The sequence below is a fragment of the Parus major genome, chromosome 6 (genome assembly GCF_001522545.3).
Source record: "Parus major isolate Abel chromosome 6, Parus_major1.1, whole genome shotgun sequence".
NCBI classification, from domain to species: Eukaryota; Metazoa; Chordata; class Aves; order Passeriformes; family Paridae; genus Parus; species Parus major.
The window spans coordinates 2,499,053-2,518,632 of record NC_031775.1 but is presented as its reverse complement, the minus strand read 5'-3'; the positions used below and the strand labels follow the sequence as shown (position 1 = coordinate 2,518,632).

Genomic DNA, 19,580 nt, shown 5'->3' with positions numbered 1-19,580 from the left:
GTGAGAATAAAATGTCCCTGAGGGTGACACAGCTCTGTGTTTGGAGCTGGCCAGACCCTGAAACGTCCCACAGGGAAGCTCTCATGTCCCACTGAAACCCCCTCAGTCCATGGGATAATGTGACTGTCAAAGGGATCTGCTTTACCTTGCAGCTTTCATGGCTCCCTTTTCCCAGATAAATCTCCCAGAGACCATCTCATCTCATTGCTCCATCACATACCAAGCTGGATTTCCAAAAAACCCCAAACCAACCAACCAAACACCCTTTGAAGGTGACATCCCAGTCAGGGGTCACCAGTCCCTGCTGGTCCCCAGCTGGGGGTCAGCCTGGCCCTGGTGCTACTCATGGTGCTCTGATGGGATGGATGTTCCTTTCTTTTTCCTTCTTGTGTCCCCCAAAATCTCATGTTGGATAAAACTCCAGTTCTCAGCTGTCCTTTTTTAAGTGCTGGTGAGGGCTCAGACAGCCCCTGCCCACCAACCCCTGTCCTTTGGGGATGTTTGGGGTGGGCTGCTCTCTCCCTGAACACCTCAAACTCCTCTCCATGTCCAGAAACTCATCCTGGCCTGGCTCCAGTTATCCACAGGATTGTGCCCATCCAGATTTGGGATTGCTTAAGGAATAAACATTGCAAGAGTGACATTCCTTGGTCCTCAGCCCCACCCCGTCTATATCTGACCCCAGTTTGTGGAGATGTTAAAAAACAGAGAGCTGCAGATAGGCTGCACACAAATACCCTCTTGTGGGATGCTGGAAAAAGCCCCAGACAAGCACAGGATCCAACAAATCCCAAATCCTGCATCAAAGCCCCGAGACAGCGGCGGGTCAGATCCCAAATTAGCATCTCCTAATTCTGCTGGTAAATTGGGAAGGGACGGGATGTGCAGGAGGGGAGGTTGTGGCGTGCTCGAGTCCTGCACAGGAGCTCAGCCTGCGGACACAAGTTCCCCGAGTTCGTGGTAGTTGAAATCCCACGCCAACAAAAATAAAACAAAGGTGGAATTCTGCCCTTCTCCCCAGCACGTAGCAGGGCACAAATGGCTCCACGTCGAGGGACAGCAGCCCGGGACGAGCAACTGCGAGGAGTAGTGAGGGCTATATTTAACAGCTGGCGAGGTGCCCAAATTCCTGAAAAATTCCTTTTTTTCTAGGCTTTGGCTCGAGTTTGTTCTCGTGTAAAACAGCACTGGCACCTAGTGGCTGCTGGATCCAGGCACAGCATCCCCAAAAAGCGTGCAGGGAAGCAGGGACGGGCTGCTGGTTGCTGCCTGCCGACAGCCACGGTGCTGTTACAGAGCAAATAAAACCAAGGGCTTCTCTCCCACAGAATTTTCTACACACAAAATATTATGAAAATAAAAAAAAAATTAAAAATACAAATTAAAAAAATTTTTAAAAGCCCCCCAGACTTCAAAATCCTGCCCACTGATGACAGCCAAATAAACAGGAGGTGTTTCATAAGGTGACTTGTACTGGGGCACAAGGGACTCTCCAAATACCCTAATTCTGGATTTCAAAACTTCCTTTCCCATTCTTCCTAAAAACATTATTTTATGAGAGAGTCCTTTTGGGTCAGATGTTCATGGTTTAGAGGGTAGATCTTTCATTTTGCAATCCAGCTTGGCTGGCTTAAACATGTCCTGCATGTCCTAAGCATGGCCTACTAAAAAAAAACCCTCTGTTAGTGGGGTAGCTGGGGGAGTTATTAGAACAGGCCATCAGGAGCATTTCCAGGGATTTGATTCCCAGTGATGTTCTTTCAAAGCTCTCTCTTTTTCCTGACTCAATATTACGACTGCTTTGAGCTCCTCCGGATGGGGATGTCTGAGACTGATTGCAGCTGGTTGGAAATGAATAATTCATCCTCTCCTACTGATTTTAAAGAGAGGCAAAATTATCTGATTGATGATTCTCTGAAGAATTAAGGAGATTGCATACAAAATTGGTACACATTATTGGAGCTTATTAAACATTTACAGTTGTTTAGCTGTCAGACCCTACAAGAATCCTAAATCCAGACCTGGATTGTGTTTTCTTCTCCCTGTGCCCCCTGGTTCTACCACTTACAGAGGGCAGAAGAGATTTAGGGAATGTGGAGCTGTCCCCACTCATGGCAGCCCATGGCAATGCTGGTGGGAGGCAGCTCAGGAGGGACCTGCCACCAACACTGGGTCAAGGTGGTCATGGCTTTGTCCAGGCAGCTCTGAAACCCTCCTGGGAAGATCCTCTGCATTCCTGGGACTTTCTTTGTGGTGAAACACTTTCAGCCAGCAGGTTTGGGCGCTGTCCTTGTACCCTGCAATGGTGTCTTCCTTCTGTGCTCTTGTGTGGGTTGGAGAGGGACCACAAGCCCTTCTGTGGGTGACCCTTCATCCAGCCAGAGCCTGCTGGCCTTGGGTCCTTCCTGATGCTCCCAAAAAAGCAGGCTGGGGTCTGTTCAGAGCTGCCTCACCCTCAGCTTTAGTTCATCAATTCAGTTCTTACTGATTTCCATCTAATTCCCTCCGGGACAGCCTATTCACCATCAACAGGCACAGCTTTAATGAGTAAAGAAATTACATCATTATTACAATAAGAATCAGCTGAAACTGGGCCTGGCCAGGACAGGAACCACTTTACTTAGGACACATGAGGAGATTCAAGTGCAGGGAAAAGCCAGACCTTTCCATAAAGTCAAGCTTTGCACATCAAAGGATGACCAGCAGCACTCAAGGGGCAGCAGGGATGTCCAGAGCCACAAAAAACCCTCCCAGAACATTGCTGGATCATCTGGAGTTGGAGAGGACCCACAAGAATCATCCAAGTCCAAATCCTGCACAGCCCAAATTTACCACCATTCCTCTAGGGAGTGGGATCACCTATGGAGCTGTGATTTGAAATGCTGAGGATGAGCCCTCAAACGGGACCGTGATGGTTTTCAAGAAGGGGATTGGCCTCTTCTTGTAGTGCCCGAAGTAGCGGAACCGGTAGAGGCCCGGCTCTGTGCCAGCCGGGATGTGCCACTCAATGGTCACATTGCTCTGGCCTCGGGATCCTTTGCTCCAGTAAAACCTGCAAAACAGGCCCAAAACTGCAGTCAGCAAGGAAATCCACGTTTTATTGGAGCTCACGACGTGCAATGAGATGAACATACTCCTGGTAAGTGCAGTTTAAGTCCTCCCTGTGCAGGGGCAGAGTTAAACCAAGAGGATGAATACTCACTTAAATCACAAAGTCTAATTATTGAGCTCAGGACTTCTGGCACCCATTTCCACATCAAAAGCCCATTTTCTTTTACAGACTCCTTGTGCAAAAGCCCTTCTGCTCAATTCCAAAACTCTACAGAGAATGTTCAGCCTCAAAACCCCCACACTTCACCTGGACACAAGGGATTTTTCAGCTGGCTCTGAGGGAGCCCTTCTTGGGAAGCTGATGAAGATTCACCTACAGCTTTGAAAGGTGTCACCAGCCTTGCTGCTTTGTGGATATTTTTCCTGAAGGCTGACCTCTCCACACTTAACTTTTCTTTCTTCCAAACTTTCCAAAATTGCTGTCTGCTTATGCTGCACAGCACATCTGGGCAGTTTTCCCTGTGAGTCTCTCCTCTTTTCTCTTTGGCATCTTATTCATCCCCACAGTGTGCCAGAGGGATGGATCTAGGCTAGGAGCAAGCTGGACCACAAACCTTCTGTACTTTCTGCCCTTCTTCCTCCCTTTCCCAAATTTACAAGCCTCCATTCCAGATTCTGGAGCCAAGGGGAACACCAGTTTTGCCAAATTGCTCCCCCCCAAATATGAGCTGATCCTCCCCTGGAGAGCATGGCCTGCAGGGCCAAGACTAACCTGGGGCTGGGAGCTCTGGAATGAGGTTAGACTGGAATGATTCCCTGGATTCTGTGGGACAGGGAAATTTCTCAAGGCACCCACCTGGTGTCCCAGGAGGCGTCGTTCAGCACCGTGCGCCAGCTGTCAGAAATGTTGGAGTATCTCTCCACCGTCAGGAAGTTATGCTCAGTCTGGAATAAAAATACCAGAGTTTGGCAGACACTGAAGGTACAGGCATGTCCCCACCTTCTGTGGCACTTTAAACTGGATAGGGACTCTGCTTCCTCATGCTTTGCTGGCAAATCTGGGAATTACTGGCAAAAATGCTATATTTTATTGCCAAAGCACAAATTTAAGCTGATAAATGATGCAAAGAACTTACCTGTAGGAAGAGAATGGGCAGTGACAATGTCCATGCCAGGTGAGTGATGGAATGAATTGAGTGCTTTTCTAATTTCCTTTGTTTTGTTAAAATAAAGCAGCAGGGAGGTAGGATGGAAATTAGAGACCAGGTTTGCCCTGGATACCGACTTGGTCTAACACATAATAAGGTTCAGCTTTGATAATATAAAGAGATCATGAACAGCCCAAATTCACTTCTTTGCCCCAAAAGCTTTCTGGTGTTGTGAATTCCCAAAGCACACTCTGGTCTCCCAGCAATGAAAAAATCCTACCCAAACACCCATTAATCCCGAACACCCCAATTCCAGCATCATTCCATCCCATTTACCGCGTTCTCTGCAGAGTTCCTGGGGTTTGCACCCACAAAAGTCACTTCAGCAACTTCTCTCTGGGGAGGGAAAATTGAGGTTTGTGTTAAAGGCTGAGCAGCACATTAAGAGCATCCTTTGAAGAGGCCATTTGATGCATTTAGGGGGTGGGTTGTTTTTGTGGTGTTTGATTGTGCTTGGTTTGTTGTTGCTGTTGTTTTAAATTATTTATAATTTCACTTGTTGCAACAGCAGTGGACAATTTATGCTTTGTACTGCTGCTCTGGGCCTTGCCATTCCACTTGTCCCCTTGATAAATTCCACTACTGCACATAAAAAAGGGAAGAAATATGGGAAATTTTTCAGAATGCCTCCCTGCCTTACTGCAGGGAGTAAGGAGACAGCAGTGAGGTGAAAGCCCTTGCTCTGAACTGAAATCTTATCTAAATGCTGAGCATTAAAAACAGAACCATTTCTGACATTTTGATTTCATTTCATTCACATTCCACAGCAGAGACACCAAAGGTGACCTGATTGCTGCTTGTAAAAAATCACTGTACCATATTTGCCTACTTTATCAACTGCTGTTTTGTTTTGAAGCAGAGGGGGAAATCTGCTTTGTGTTGAATGAAGGGGTTTTATTTTCTCCTTTATTCACCCATTTTATTCCCATCCAGTACATGGAAATGCTCTGTCCCTGCCTTCTCAGCCGTGCCCTCCAGAGAGATGAGACCTGGTTGGTCTGAGGGCACCACAACTCACAGACTTGTGGGGTGAGGGGAAAGAATTTAAAGGCAATTTCTCAGTCAGGTTTTAGGGACTCCCTGAAGTCCTCACCTCTCGATACTCTTGTCTCACTTCTTCCAGCACATCCCCAAAGTCTTTATTGGCCGGCGCTTTCTCGGCGCTGAGCAAAGGCAGCAGGGTCAGACTGGTTACGTTGAAAAGTGGGGGCTCTGGACCACGGGGCAGCTCCTGAGTGGCATTCTGGGAGAGGGAAGATGTGCTCCTTAAACATCCACATGGACAGCCAGGGTTCCCTGAGGAGCCACAGCACTGCTCTGGCTCTGCCTCCCAGCCTCCGCTTGCACAGATTGTAGGAATAATAAAGTGAGCGTGAAACCAAAGCAGAGGATCTCCATCTGTGCTCTGCCTGCAGGAGCAATCCCTGCAGGACACCTGCTGCCCTGTAGCTGGGTTCTCCTAAATCCAGCCCCAGAACATCCCAGGATATTCCTGCCCACCACTCCTGCCCAGTATCCCGGTGTTAATGGGCACCACCACGCACACCAAGAACGCAGCAGGTTTTTTTCCCTTTCGGTAGAAAAGCGGCAACTTCAGGCAGTGCTGAAAGGTTGGAGGTACTGATTTCCTACACTTTCAGCTGCAAAACCCCAGAATTTCTCAAGTGGTGTCAGACCCCCATTACAGGAATTATTTTCATACCATGTAGTGTTTCTCAGGGTGGATTCTGAAGGGCGATGGCAGCAGTCAGATGGCCTCAGTGAGGACCAGCCACCAACCCTGACAGGATTTAGGTGTCCCCAGCAGCCTGTGGCATGTAGGGAGTGCTGCTTACCAGAGCAATAGCCTTGGCCAGGCCCCTGTACAGCTGGATGTAAGCAGAAAGGGTGTGTGGCCCATAAATAGTCGAGGCAGCCTCGTATCGTTGAACCTGGAAAGGACAAATTTGGGAGAGGAGGGTTGGGAAGGCTCTTGAATGGTTTGTACATCCCATCCCACCCAGCTCAAGATCAGCAGTGGGGTCATTTACTCCCTTTCTGATAAGGAGACAGCCCCAACAATTCACCAAAGTATTTCTGCTGCAATTTCAGGTTACTCCTCATTCTCCAACCTGTTGCAAACAAGGAGGGCCTGTTCGCTCTTCCCTTTAATGCAGTTTTTACCCTCTTTGCTCTCCCAATTATCACCCTTTTTTAGAAAAGATTTTAAAAAAACATTTAAAAAAATTTTTTTTACCCTCTTTTAAAGGCTTCTGATGCAACTTGCCTCCCCCTCCAACTTTTTTGGGGTGGGATTCTTCCAACCCCAGTTCTTCCAACCTTCCCTCCCAATTCTCCCTGTCTGTTTTGGTTGTGAGGGAAAAGAACTCCAAACACACATCATTTCACATGAACTATTAGCCCATGGAGCCAAAAGCTGAGCTCAGTTAGACAGACTCAATCCCAAATTTAAACATTTACCTGGTATTCCTCATAGGTGGTGATGTAGTGGGTGTAGACATTGCACAAACCTGCAATTACAATGTTCATCTTTGGTGTCCCATGGGAATCAAATTCCTAAGGAAGGAAATAAAACCTTTAACTTGAAACATCTGCTTCATGCACAACTGTACTGTTGTCATTATTACTGTTCTTGTTATTATTACTATTATTATATCAATATTATATATATAAAGTTATATATTATATATATATAATATAAAATATTATTAATGTTATGGTAGTTGGCATTATTATTATTATTATTATCCAGGACAGAATACAAAGTTATATGGGAAGGGGGGCTGGATGCTCAGGAATGCAAACCTACAAGTGCAATTTTCCTTTTTTAAGGTCTCATATTCACTCCCCAAGGAAAAAGGGTACAAATGACCTCACATTCCAGTAAATCTAGGGGTTTTTTTGGAAGCTGATATACAGCTGATTAGGACTGTATACTCCTAAAAAAATCAGGGATATAAGTGTGAGAAAGGCCTGGTGAATTGTGGAGACAGCATCTGGGATTGGGATTTTATTAAAGCTGCAGCCAGGATGTGTCAATCAAATGGGAAAAAATACTTTTGCCTTTTTTTTTTCTTTTTCTTTTTTTTTCAGTTGTTCTCATGTTGCAAAATCCTGGTAGGGATTAAGGAGCTGAACGCCTCCATCCCAGAGCCAAACTCCTGCTGGCATCAGTTCTGCCTGGATCCCTGTGGAATTGGCTTAATGGATTGAAACCCGATCAGTTGGTGTTTTGGGGAGGATATTCATTTCTCCTGCCTGTCAGGAAGCAGATGGAAAATCTTTCTGAAGAAAATGGGAGAAGGAAACATCTGTGGGACACGAGTCCCATGAGCCCAGCTGGGAAGAGAGGAGGGCAAAACCAGGAGGCTCAGGAAAAGAGAAGTTCCAGACGTGCTGTGCTCTGGGGAAACCCCAGCAACTCACACTTTTAACAGCTTCCCGCAGCCTGCGTCCAGACATGGTCCTGGGGCATGGAGGGAACAAAGTTAGGCTCCAGAATCATGGAATCCCAGGATCACTGAGGCTGGAAAATCCCTCCCAGCCCATGGAGTCCAAGCTGTGCCTGATCCCCACCTTGTCCCCAGCCCAGAGCACTGAGTGCCACGTCCAGCCCTTCCCTGGACACCTCCAGGCATGGGGACTCCAAACCTCCCTGGGCAGCCCCTGCCAAGGCCTGAGCTCCCTTGCCATGGAGAAATTCCTCCTGGTGTCCAAGCTGAGCCTCCCCTGGCACAGCTTGAGGCCGTTTCCCCTTGTCCTGTCCCTGTTCCCTGGCAGCAGAGCCCGACCCACCCTGGATTTGGGGAGAGCAGGGATCTAAAGCAGGAATTGCTGGCTGGACTTGCAGCACCCACCAGAAATTCCCACAGCAGCTCCAGCATTTCCCAACATCCCTTAAAGCCTCTATGCACAAGTTCAACCAAAACACCTCAAAACACTTCACACCCATCACCACAGCCAGGGAGGGACTGGAGGCACCCCAGGGCAGGGTAGAAATAAAGACACTAGAGATAAATCATTATCCCATTTAAATGTGCATCATTGCACCACCATCAGTCAGTGCAATTCATCATTATGACATTTGTGGTGCCAAAACCAGAATCTAAGTTAGCAAATTCCTTTGTTTTCCTTGAAACTGCATTTTGTCACAACCAAAATTATTCAGGAAGCCTGTGTGCATCTCAATTATTCTCAGGGTGAGTCTGAGGACAATTTTGAGCCTACCCCCATTACTACCAGCAGGCAGAACTGTTCCAAGAGGCTTGAACAAAATCTGGCTGCAATAAATAGAGCAAGGCCCAAGGAATACCCACGTGAACTCCCCGGGAACAGCAAGGATTGCCAGGGATCCGATGGCAACGATCTGCACGTCCACAATGTCCGGGTGCCAGGGGTGGGGCCAAGTCATCTAAGGGGGGTGAAAAAGTGCAGATAAATACTCTGGTTTAGTGGGAAAAAAAAATAGCTGAGGTGTTTTACTTCCTACAGTCCTCAACCAGGCAGATAAATGTATTTTGTGAATTTATTTTTCAATTAAAGTTAATTTATTTGTGAAACATGTGAGAAGGTGTTTTACCTTCATATGATGTCTGACCATAAAGGGCATGTAAGGCACAGGTAAATACTACGGGTAAGGCAAAAAATCCCCTAAATAAGGTGTTGCCAGAGGGGCAGCTTTAGGCAAAGTGGGTAAAGAAGGCCAGGGTAGCACCTATAGACCTCTCACCTGCATAGAAAAAGGGTAGAATTGGGATTGATGAGGAGATGAAAAATCCCACTCCAGCAGGCCAAAAATGTTTGGGTTTTTTTTCTGAGGAGCAATTTGCTGGGGGCAAAACATGAATGACAAGAGCTTGTGAAGCACATCAGAAGCAGGAGGCCTGTCAGAGTATCCCTAAAATGTGCTATAGCCGTAAGAATAAAGTGTAATTTACTGTCAGTAACACCATCCTGCATGGAGGAGGAGGCTGGGAGGAGCTGGGGCCTCTTCTGAGGAGAGCTGAGGTGAGGAGCTGATTGAACACGGAGTGACAGCAGGGAAGTTTTTAAGGCGGCTGGTGAAAGGAGTAACAATGAATTTCCTTATCCAGACAGTCTAAGTGCTCTGAAGAGCCCTGGACAGGATCCCTCTGCTCGGCAGCAGCGCATTTGCCTCAGTGCCAAGGGAGCGCCAGGTGGGACAAGGGACAGTGATCTCCATTTAGAGCTGTCGAGCAGGATTTGGGGAGAGCTCAGAAACACCAAGCCATGCCCTGGGCATGGGGATGGGCTGGGATCGATGGAGCAGCAGCTCTGCAGAGCCCGTGCAGCCTGTGCTCCCTCCTTGTTCTTCACCAGACATCACAGACATTGCCTGTAGCTCCCCAACAAAGCCCTGAGGGATTGGGGTCTGTGATCCCAGCCCGGTGATCCCTGCACTCCCCATGGGAGTGTCCTTACCTCCCCTGTGCTGAAGAGGATGGGCTTGGGTTTGTGGCAGGCTTTGGTTTCGTTCGATGGCTCTCCCAGCAGCTGGTCCCGGATTTGGTCCCAAAATGGGTCCCCTTCTACCGCGCCTTGAGGGGGAAACATCTTTTAACAGCGTTCCTCAGCTGCCCCAGCAGCTCCCAGACTCCCTGCTCACAGGCCTGGGACATTTCTCAGTGGGCACTGACCACCTCCCTCTCCTGGGGTGCTTTGCAGAGCTCCAGCTCAGCTCCTGGCAGCCTTCAGGTAATGGGAACAAATGAGCAGGGGAATCCCAAACCAGCTCTTAATTCCCCTATCCCCCATCCCCTTGCTCTCCTTCCTCCAGGGCATGGCCATACCTTTTCCAGAATGGACACAGACAAACCTGTGAGGGGTTTCCCCCACCTGCCTAAAAACCATTCCTTTGGATGCTGTGAAGTGACTGCAGGGGTTCCAGTCTCCCTGGGGAATGCCAACCCCTCCCTGGCCATGCAAAGCCGCATTGGGACCTGCCCCCAAATTACCTTGGGTGAAGTTGAAAGCCCCCACTCCATCAATAGTCCCTGCAGCAAAGCTGTGCCCCAGGGCTGGCTTACAGGTTTTAACCTAAATCAGAGGGGGAGAAGGGAGGGAATAAGAGGGAAAACCTGTTTCCCTCACTGTGGCAGCTGCTGCTGCGGGAGCAGGGAGTTTCCTGGCGCTCTCACCGTGTGTGTGGCGTTGAGCTCCACGGACACGTTGCTCATGTTCACCCACTGGTGGGCTGAGCTCAGGGGCCCTGTCACCTCCTGGGAGGCTTTTTCATACAGCTCCTAAGGGACACACGAGGTGGAAAAACATCCTTGAAGGACAAGTGGTCAGGAACCCAGCTCTGCTGAGGGGCAGCCATATGGATCATTTCCTTGTTACACCTTCCCGGGGCCTCTTCCAGGCACTGTACTTCCCAAATTCCTTTGTTTCTGTCACCCTGACTCTACACCCTGCATGCCCCGTGCCCTGCAAGCCCTCCCTGTCTCAGAGAGGGAGGACATTTCCTTTTTACACCTAAACATGCCCCTACTTCAGCAGGATGGCATCTTCCATCTCCTGATTGCCGCCTCTTGGCATTTCTCACATCTTAGACCAAGCAGAAAAAATGTTATCTGTGAGAAAGAAGAGCTTTGCTCTACTCAGTGCCTTAAAGATAATAAATACTCTGCCATGTGTTTACTGCACCCCTGACAGCTGCAGGTATTTACTACACACACTCAGCCCTTCAGGGAATGATTTTCCAGCCTCAGGTTGGCCCGTGGGAAGGGTTGCCAGAAGTTGTACAGGTTTAATGACATTCCTGGAAGGAGCTGAGGGCACAGCCTTTGAAGGCCAGGAGTCTGAGGTGTTAAAGACAACAGCAGGGTTTTCTTTTCCCCTGTGTTTGATGCACACACCAGGACTCTCACAATGGGGACAGAGGCACGATCAGCCTGGAGTGACTTCAGGGCACAGCCTCTGAAACAGTGATTAAAGGAAAAGCCAGCACCAAGCCTCCTGCTCTTCCTCCTCTGCTGGACATGCTCCAGTTCCTACAAGCTGCTGTCCCTGAAGTGCTGCCAAAAGCGCTCCTTGCACTCACTGCTCTCACATCACACCAACAAATTCAATCCAGGGAGGCTTTAGAGCCCCCAGGTGACAAAAGGGAGCCCTCAGGGCTGAGGAAATGCAATGCCAAGCAGAGCAAGGGGAGCATCCTCTGTGGGGGTTCAAGCCACACATTTTACCCCACATTTATGTCGGTTTGGGAATGTGATGGCAAACTGGCCCACAAGTGGTGGTGGTGGTGTCTCTGAGCTCTTCCAGGAGGATTTTTCCTGTCACAATGCCTTTGAGATGAATGGGAGGGAGAAGGAAGAGGATAAGAGGGGACATCCTCATTATATCCCAGTGAGGAATAGTGAGATTAAAAACCCCAAAGCAACATTTTTAAATGACAGCACCTGCAATGATGTATCTAAAAAAAGGAATGTGCTGTCCAGTCTAAATTCAGGTTTCTAATCAGATGTGTTACACCTGAAGAAATGTTTCCCCACCATTAAGATTTCCTACACAGTCCTAAGCCTAACAAATTCCAGGCTCTGAGATCCTCTTGATTCTGGCAGACAGAGACATCAGCAGCTGGTTGCAGAGCTCATTTACTCATTAAAAACAAAATCAAGGAACTTTGGAGTAATTTGAACCTACAAACATTCACCAAAACAGGTGCAAGATAGATAGAATATGGAAGATACAAGGTAGATAGAAGATGGAATATGGAATATGGAATATCCAGAGGGAAGGGATCCACAAGGCTGATCAAATTACTTAAATGAGCATGAATTCCTGTCGCAGCAGCACTCACACACACTCAGAAAGCAGAATATGCCTTACCTTTGCTTTCAAGTAGATATTTTGCCCTATAATCCTGGTGCTCTCAAACATATCTTTCCCTGGCCCCTTGGCCATGCACATGGCTGCCTGTCGGGAAATTTGGTGATCAGTGATTATGGAGAGCATCTGGCACTGCCAGGCTGTCAGACCCTGGGAACTGGGAACTGAGAGCTTCTGGCAGGCCACATCAAAATTAGGCACAGGGTTATTACACTCAAGGAAAATTCAGGGTGAATGACCAGAAAATTGGGGGTGAGGGGCAAAGCGCAGTTAATTCCTGGAAGTGGCGCCCAGGGCAGCCCAAGAAGAGGTGATTTTTTACTTTTGGTGCCCTCTCCATGCACGGCTCTGCAGAAGGTGGGACACACTCACCCCTCCGACAGGACAGGTGCTCTGGGGGTTGTCACACGACTCGCCCGTGTTGGCGCAGAACGGGCCCCGCGTGTTGGGGGACACATCTCCCAGGTTGGATGAGGCAAAGGCGGCCACAAAAGAGCCCTGCCAAGGCCAGAGGAGCATTGCAGTGCCTTGCAGGGAAAGCTGCAAGGCCCACCTGCAGCTCTCCCCACAGCCGCTGCGATCAGCAAGCAGGACTCTGGTTTATTCCCAGAGTCACTGGGAGCACTGGAATGGGGGGGAGGGGGTTTAGGCACATCCCATGGGTAGGGCAGGAAGAGCAGGAGAGAATTGGATGCACACCATGCCATTGCAGGGAGAACTTCACACCACCTTGGTGTGCAGGCAGTGTTTCCTCCTCCCCCTCTTCCACCTCAGCCCTTCCCAGCATGTCCCTGGCTTCTCAAGTTGCTGATCAGATGTTTATGGGTCATTGGAGCACCTTGCACAGGAATTTTTTCCCTTCCAGGCAATCACCATGACTGATTTACTGGGTGAGAACTATTGGAGCTGACTGCAGGGACACTTTCCTGGTTGTTCTAGGCTCGAGCACTTCCAGGGGCAACCACAACCTCCCCAGATTTTAATCAAAACAAATGTAATTCCTCAAGACTGAATAACTGCCACTGATTACTAGTTCGTAAAGTCAAGAATACACCTTCCTGTTTCCCTTCTGTAGAGGAAGAAAGGAAATAAAGCATTCACCTCAGTCCTTGTGTCTCTGTTTGCCCTCCCTGTCCCAGCCCTGTTTCACCCGTTCCTTTGGGCACTCCCACCTCTCCGGGGAGCATCCCCCTGTTCTTCTCCTGCTCGAACAGGTAGGAGGCGTAGCCCACGTTGTCGCTGTTCACCAGGTGGTTGGAGTTGTTCATGCTCACCGGGTGCACGGCAAACCAGCTGGGTCACAAGGCACACACAGAAAGTGCTCTGGTCACTCTGTGCAGCAGCTCAGACCTGCTCAATCTCATGTGTTTGTGGGGATTTTCTTTGGGAGAATACACACAGAGACTCGTGGTGCTTAGGGCTGGATTAACAAGGGCACAGGATTCCCATCCTCTCCCTTCCCAGCCAGGGGGGCTCCTGGCTGTAACAATCCAGGCCTTGAGGCCACAAGAATTTGTCACTGTCATTATCAGGGCCACCAAGCTCCTTCAGGCCTGACCTGACTCTTGCAGTAACCCAGAGAATTATATTTTGCAGGGATTTTCATATTCAAAGGAACGAGGAGGAATCAGTCATGTAAAAAAGGGGGAAGAATGGAGCACTTTTGTTCTTACAAAAAATAATGAGGGTATGGAGAGAAACCTGCTGCTCTGGTGGTCGGTACCTGATAAGGCCTAGATCAGATCCATCCTCATCTACCATCTTCAGCACCAGCATTTCTTTATCCGTGTTGGATGAATACCTGGATGGGAACAAAGCCGGGAAACCCCATCAGAGTCAGGGCCATGCTCTGCACCGCTCTGGCAGGTTAAATCCCCACTAGGCTGAGCCAGGATGTGAAAAGGTCATTGCAGATACTGCCAGTGCACAGTGAGGCCTTAGAGAGGTGTCTGAAACCAGCTGGGGAGGTGAGGGAAGAGCTCTGGCTGCCACTGTCCTCCGGCACCGCTCCTCCAGGGAATGGGGATGACACAAATCCATGCACCAAGGACCTCACTTTAATGCCCTCTGACCTTTTACTTGTTAAATAAAGCACAAGGTCACATCCTTCACCAATTCCTCATGCCTGGAGAGGGCAACTACAGCTTTCAAATCCTTTTCAAGCCATTAATTTCTCCCTCCTGCCTGGGGAGATTTTACCTTTTCCGCTCGGACTGCGGGTTGGCGAGGTAGGAGAAAGGGCTCCGGTTGATCTGGCTGTTTTCTACTGTGCCTCTGTTTATAAAGAGCCTTCCTCTCCTCATGCTCTCATGGGCAATACCTATGCTCTGCAAAGCAGCAAGACAGGGGGTATCAACCTGTGTGGCACACGGGAGGTTATCCAGGAAAACTCTTTCTTTCCCTCCCCAGCCCTTTCCTGGAATTTGGGGGTGCTTGTTTGTTTGGGATTTTTTTCTCTAAAATTCTAGAACATTATGGTAACATTTTTAAACTACCAACAGCTGCCTCTGAAGAAAGGGTGCAAAGCTTCTGCTTTTTGAGCTGCTTTCACTGGCAAGCACAAGCCCGCCTCAAAGCGTGTTTCAGGCCGTGCCACGTGGAGCTGCCACCCCAAAGGCCAACACGCTGAACTGGGTGACACCGACCTTCACAATGCCGTTCACGATGGAGCTGAGGGCTGGCCTGACCAGCCCCTTGCTGGTGATCCAGAACAGGGTGTACTGGAAGTACCCCCCGGGCCCCGAGTGCGTGTGGGTGCCGCTGAGGATGACGTTGTCCTGCCGGTACAGCTGGCCGTACTTGCTCCGCAGCTGCTTCAGCACCTGGGAGGAAGGAGGTGCTCCTAAAAACCCCTTCTCGTGCCCAAAGGCTACGGAGATTTGGGCCCAGCTCTTGCAAAATCCTCAACCATCCATCCCCCTCCTCAGGCTTCTCTTCCTGCCTGGCACAACAAGGAGGTTGTAGCTGTGGGCTTGGCAAGAACTTCAAAATAGGAATATCTGGTGAAAGACCTTTAAATCCAACCTGAAGTGAATCCCAGATCATGCCAGGATGATCCACAGCTCTCCAGCACCTCCCTCCTTCCCTCCCTCCTCTGCTGCATTAGAGGCAGCATGATAATGTATTTGTGATTCCAACAAACTCCCGGTAACTTTTCCACTAAGAGAAGAGTGAGCAAAGTCCAGCCTCATTTGCTGAGCGGTGCAAAGCTCTTCTCCAGCAGAGACACAGCATCCCCCCAAGGAAATCCCAAAGAAAGCAAGCCCCCAGCCCTTCCTTTGCAGCCCCCTACCTCCAGCCTCACTCTCTGGGACACCATTCCAATGTCAGCACTGACAAAGACGACCCGCCTGGAGTTCTTGAGGTCTGCCACGATGAAGGCTCGGCTGTAGAGGCGTGAGAGGAGCCCCCCACCCACCTGGTCGGGGTTGGCATATCCCATCTGCAAGAGAGGAGCTCCATCAGAAATCCTGAGCTTTTTATGCCTCTGTACTCATTTTCCTGAGCAGATTTGCCCAGGGGTCAGAGGACTCATTCAACAGCTCCGAGCTGTGACTCCGTGTCACCCTGCAATTCCAACCATCATGGAATGCTTGGGCTTGGAAGGGGCCTTAAAGCCCAGCTCCTTCCAAGCCCCTGCCATGGGCAGGGACACTTCCCACCAGCCCACCTTGCTCCAAACCTCAAAGACATTTCAACTTAAGTTTGAAGGCGACACACATTTGGCAAGGCAGAGGCTCTAAACCAGAAATCCTGCCTAAAAACACTCACAAAGGATGAAAAAGCAGTATTTCAGCAACCCCATGAGGAATTCCCCCAACTCACCAGAGGCACTTGTGCCACAGGCCCCGTGCAGTCAGCTCTGCCAACACCCACCAAGTACTTTGCTGGTTCTGCTATGTTGTTGGAATCTGTAGAACAACAGCTGGCAGATCAGGGCACACGGGAGCGAGCAGAATCAGGGACAAAAGAGGCCAAAGAGCTCTGGCTGAGTGCTCTGAGTGGATTTCCAGTGGGCTGTCAATGTGCCCAGGCTGTGAAGACCTCTGGGTGGAGCAGGAATGAGGAACCACCCGGGGAGCTCTCCAGAGGGGTCACTGGGCTGTGTCAGATGGGTGGTGATGCACAGTGAGGGGGAACAGCCCAGAGTTCCCAGTTAAACCCTCCAAGCCCACCAGTACCACGCAGGAGCCAGATCCAAGTGCTGTTTCCCAAAGACAATTCAGCTCAGCAGGGATAAGACAAAAGGGATGGGGTGCCAGGAGCTACCGGGAAAGGACTAGGGGAGAGAGAAGGGCACATCCACCACTTGTGCTGGTGCCCTGGTCCTCCCCACAAAAATATCACAGCAGAGCCAGCTGAAGCTCAGGGAAGGGAAAAGCAGTTCTGAGCAGTGATCTCCAGCCAGATGGTGAGGAAAGGTTCTCCCAAAGGAGGTGGTGTCCCACCCCAGCCACCGGGAAGGTGCAGAAATCCTTCCAGGATGGACAAACCCGTGGAAGAAAAGTCATAGAGGGCTATCAAATCATAATCAATCAGAAAGGTTATCTGCATCTCAGGAGTTCCCAGAGCCACAAATCACTGCAGCCTGAGATAATACAGTGGGAAAATATGAAATATTTCTGTGTGCTTGCTCTGTTCCCACAGCTGCTGCTGCCCGAGGCAGGGCTTTGGGATCAGGGGACACTCCATCTTCCCAGCCTGGCCTTTCCTGGGCTGTCACTTGGAACACAGAAGGGAAACACTCACACTGGCCACAGACTGATGCCATTTCTGTCATTTAAAATGACACCAGCCAACTGGGCCACCCCCTTAGAACTACCCTTCCTCCTCCTCCTCCTCCTCCTTCTTGAGCTCTGACACAGAGGAGAATCACTTGTGCAAAACTCTGACGTGTTACAGCTTAAAACCATGAAGTTTTGAGTCCTAAATGTGAACTACACCCAATTTGAGACCAAAATCTAGAAGCTGGAAGGTCCCACTGCTGAGATGTTGAGTCCAGCTCCCGAGACCCTCGTGCCCTGTGGGATGGGGTTGGAGGCATTAGTGGGCTGGGATGGGGTTGTAAAACAAATCCTGGGAGTGAGGAGCTCTCAGGACCCTCTGCAGCAGGCAGAGAGAGGGAAGGGAGGATGGAAGGAAGGGATGGATGCTGGCAGCCAACCTCACCCCATCCCTGGAGCTGTGCATCCATGCCCAGAGCTGCTGCTGTGACCCCCCTGCTCCTGCTGCTGTGCCTGGGTGAAAGGACCACGTGTAGGGGCGGTGGTGGCAGCTCAGCAGTGGCCTGGGGAACCTCTACCTGTCCCCCTTTAATTTAAATCCTGCCCTGGGCACCCCGCCAGGAGCAGAGGGCTTGGAGGGGCTGGGATTGCTCCACTTGCCATTGTTGTTTTTGGTGAGGAAGTGCAGGACCAGGAGCACCACGGTCAGGGCGATCATCAGCACCAGGCACACGATCAGGATCACCTCCAGCCGGGAGAAGGAACACCTGGACCTCTTTCCATGCATGGTGGGGGCACTGTGGGGGCAGAAAGGAGCCCGTGGGACATCCCAGTGAGGGGCACATCCCACCCAGAGCTCACACCCCACCCCCAGAGAGCTGTGTCCCCCACCCCAGTGTCAGAGATGGCAGCAGCACAGAGAAGGAAATGGAGATTTATTTTTCAGCTTAAGACAGCAAAAAAGTATCTCCTGCCGGCAGCAATCACTGTCTGACACCAGTCCTGACAGGACCTGCAGGGAGAGCACCCAAACCCCTGACCCTGTGTTTCCCAAGGCACTTTGCTCACCCTTCTGAAGAGATCTGGGAATAAACCCCACAATATTCCACCAGGTCCTGTGTTCTCTGAGTGGCTGGAGGAGATGCTGAAGCTCAGAGCATGTCAGGAGATAATATTGTCACCACAATAAACATCAATTTAGGAATCTCCTCTTCAAGGTCCCTCCCAACCCATCCCAATCTGTGAGTCTGGGATTATTCTGTGATTAGAAAGGGAAGAATGAGGCAGAGCATCTGATTTTCCTGGCAGTAACATTCTCCAGCTCTGGTAAAGCTCCTGCCTCCAGGTTGTTCCTCACAGGCAATGTGCCCTGGAAACAATGAACCCGCAGGAAACAACTGCTGGAATGAGCACTTGTGGTCCTGAAAATGTTGCAGTCAGAAATCAGCTTCTAAGTGGTCACTTAGACTTGCTCCAGGTGACCTCTCTTATCAGCTGCTTTCGCTACAGCACTCAGGGTCAGGACTGAACTTCACAGAGCAAATATTTTAGTGACAACAAATCAAATGTCACAGGTTTCCATCCTGCCCTCTTTATTCCCTGAGCGTGGCACTGGCTGCCAGGCACCATCCGCTGTCCAGAGCTACCCCAGCACCAGCCCAAAACACATCAGCCTGGCTCTTCTCATCATCCCTCTGACAAAACTGCCCCAAAGCCACTGGGAGATACAAAGAGCGATCCTACGGGATCCCAGGGGAATCTCCAGCGGGATTACCTGAGCTCGTCCCAGCGGCTCCCAGCTCCAGACCTGCTCCAAGCTGGAAAGTTCAGCTGGAAAATTCTTGCTGAGTAACGCCGTGAGTCAAGCGTGGCACAAGATAAGGAGAAACCAATCAATAATTTGAATCCCACAAGGAGGTGATGGAAGGTTTTCCCCCGTGTGTTTATGTGAAGCTGCAGACAGCACCTCCCTCTCCCAAAGTCATTTTTCCAGGACTGCGCCGCTCGGCTCTGGTGCTCGAGGAATTTGGGAATGGGATGTTTTTTTCCTCTTCTGCCTCATCACAGCTTGTCCAGCCTGTGGAATGGTGGCTGCTTCCAGTCCTGATTCTCATGGAACTTCAGTGCTCAGGGTTTCCATGCTCTACTAGAAGAACTTGGAAACACAATTTTAAGTGTAAAATACTTCTCATTAATGTATTTCTATTTGGCAAAAACTTTACTTGTTAAAAAACAGCTTTTTTCAAGTCTCAGATAGGCCTGGATAAATTCTCCAGCTGCTCAAATACACTTTATCCAAAGGGTTTTGGCACTTTGCTCCTCCCCAAAATGCCAGGACCTCTCACACCCTCAGATGTTGGTGCAGTGGGAAGGGAAGATCCAACCAGCTGTGGCCCTTCCTCCCTCCAGCATTGTGGTGGGAATTAAGAGCTGGGAGCACCTCTGGCATTTTCCCTCCCCTCTCAGGAGGTTCAGCTTTTCATCACCTTTCCCGTGGCGCATCCCTGATCCAAGGGTTAACATTCCAGGCAATGTCTGCGTCAGCGCCTCAAGGTCACGTTCAGCGTTGCCCTTTGGCTCCGTGGTTTTTGGACCGGCTGGTGGGGAGAAACACGATTTACTGATACCTTATCTCCTGGCTGCAATTCCCAAGGAACCTGCTGGCCTTGGGAACAGCCTGCTGTGCCATGTGGGCTGGCAGATATTCCCGGACACTGCTGTGCTCCTGGGAATGTTCGGGTCC

The 19,580-nt window shown here is 49.9% G+C and overlaps 1 protein-coding gene across 2 annotated transcripts; it reads right to left on the bottom strand.

Annotated features, from left to right (window-relative positions):
* Positions 1-2,518: 2,518 nt before the first annotated feature.
* On the bottom strand, positions 2,519-19,580 carry ASAH2 (N-acylsphingosine amidohydrolase 2). Of its 2 annotated transcripts, none has more exons than XM_015632421.3 (21): positions 18,612-19,580; positions 17,498-17,634; positions 15,939-16,024; positions 15,406-15,555; positions 14,759-14,935; positions 14,313-14,440; positions 13,837-13,914; positions 13,286-13,406; positions 12,486-12,611; positions 12,114-12,200; positions 10,418-10,522; positions 10,235-10,316; positions 9,702-9,817; positions 8,576-8,670; positions 7,686-7,725; positions 6,720-6,815; positions 6,095-6,190; positions 5,353-5,502; positions 4,536-4,595; positions 3,908-3,996; positions 2,519-3,052 (listed from the first exon to the last, which is right to left on the bottom strand). In XM_015632421.3, the coding sequence occupies exons 2-21, from the start codon at positions 17,622-17,624 to the stop codon at positions 2,860-2,862; spliced, it is 2,202 nt and encodes a 733-aa protein (XP_015487907.1). In that variant the 5' UTR covers positions 17,625-17,634; positions 18,612-19,580; the 3' UTR covers positions 2,519-2,859. The 2 variants fall into 2 exon arrangements, with proteins under 2 accessions (XP_015487907.1, XP_015487903.1); XM_015632417.2 differs by lacking the exon at positions 18,612-19,580 and adding an exon at positions 17,906-18,597.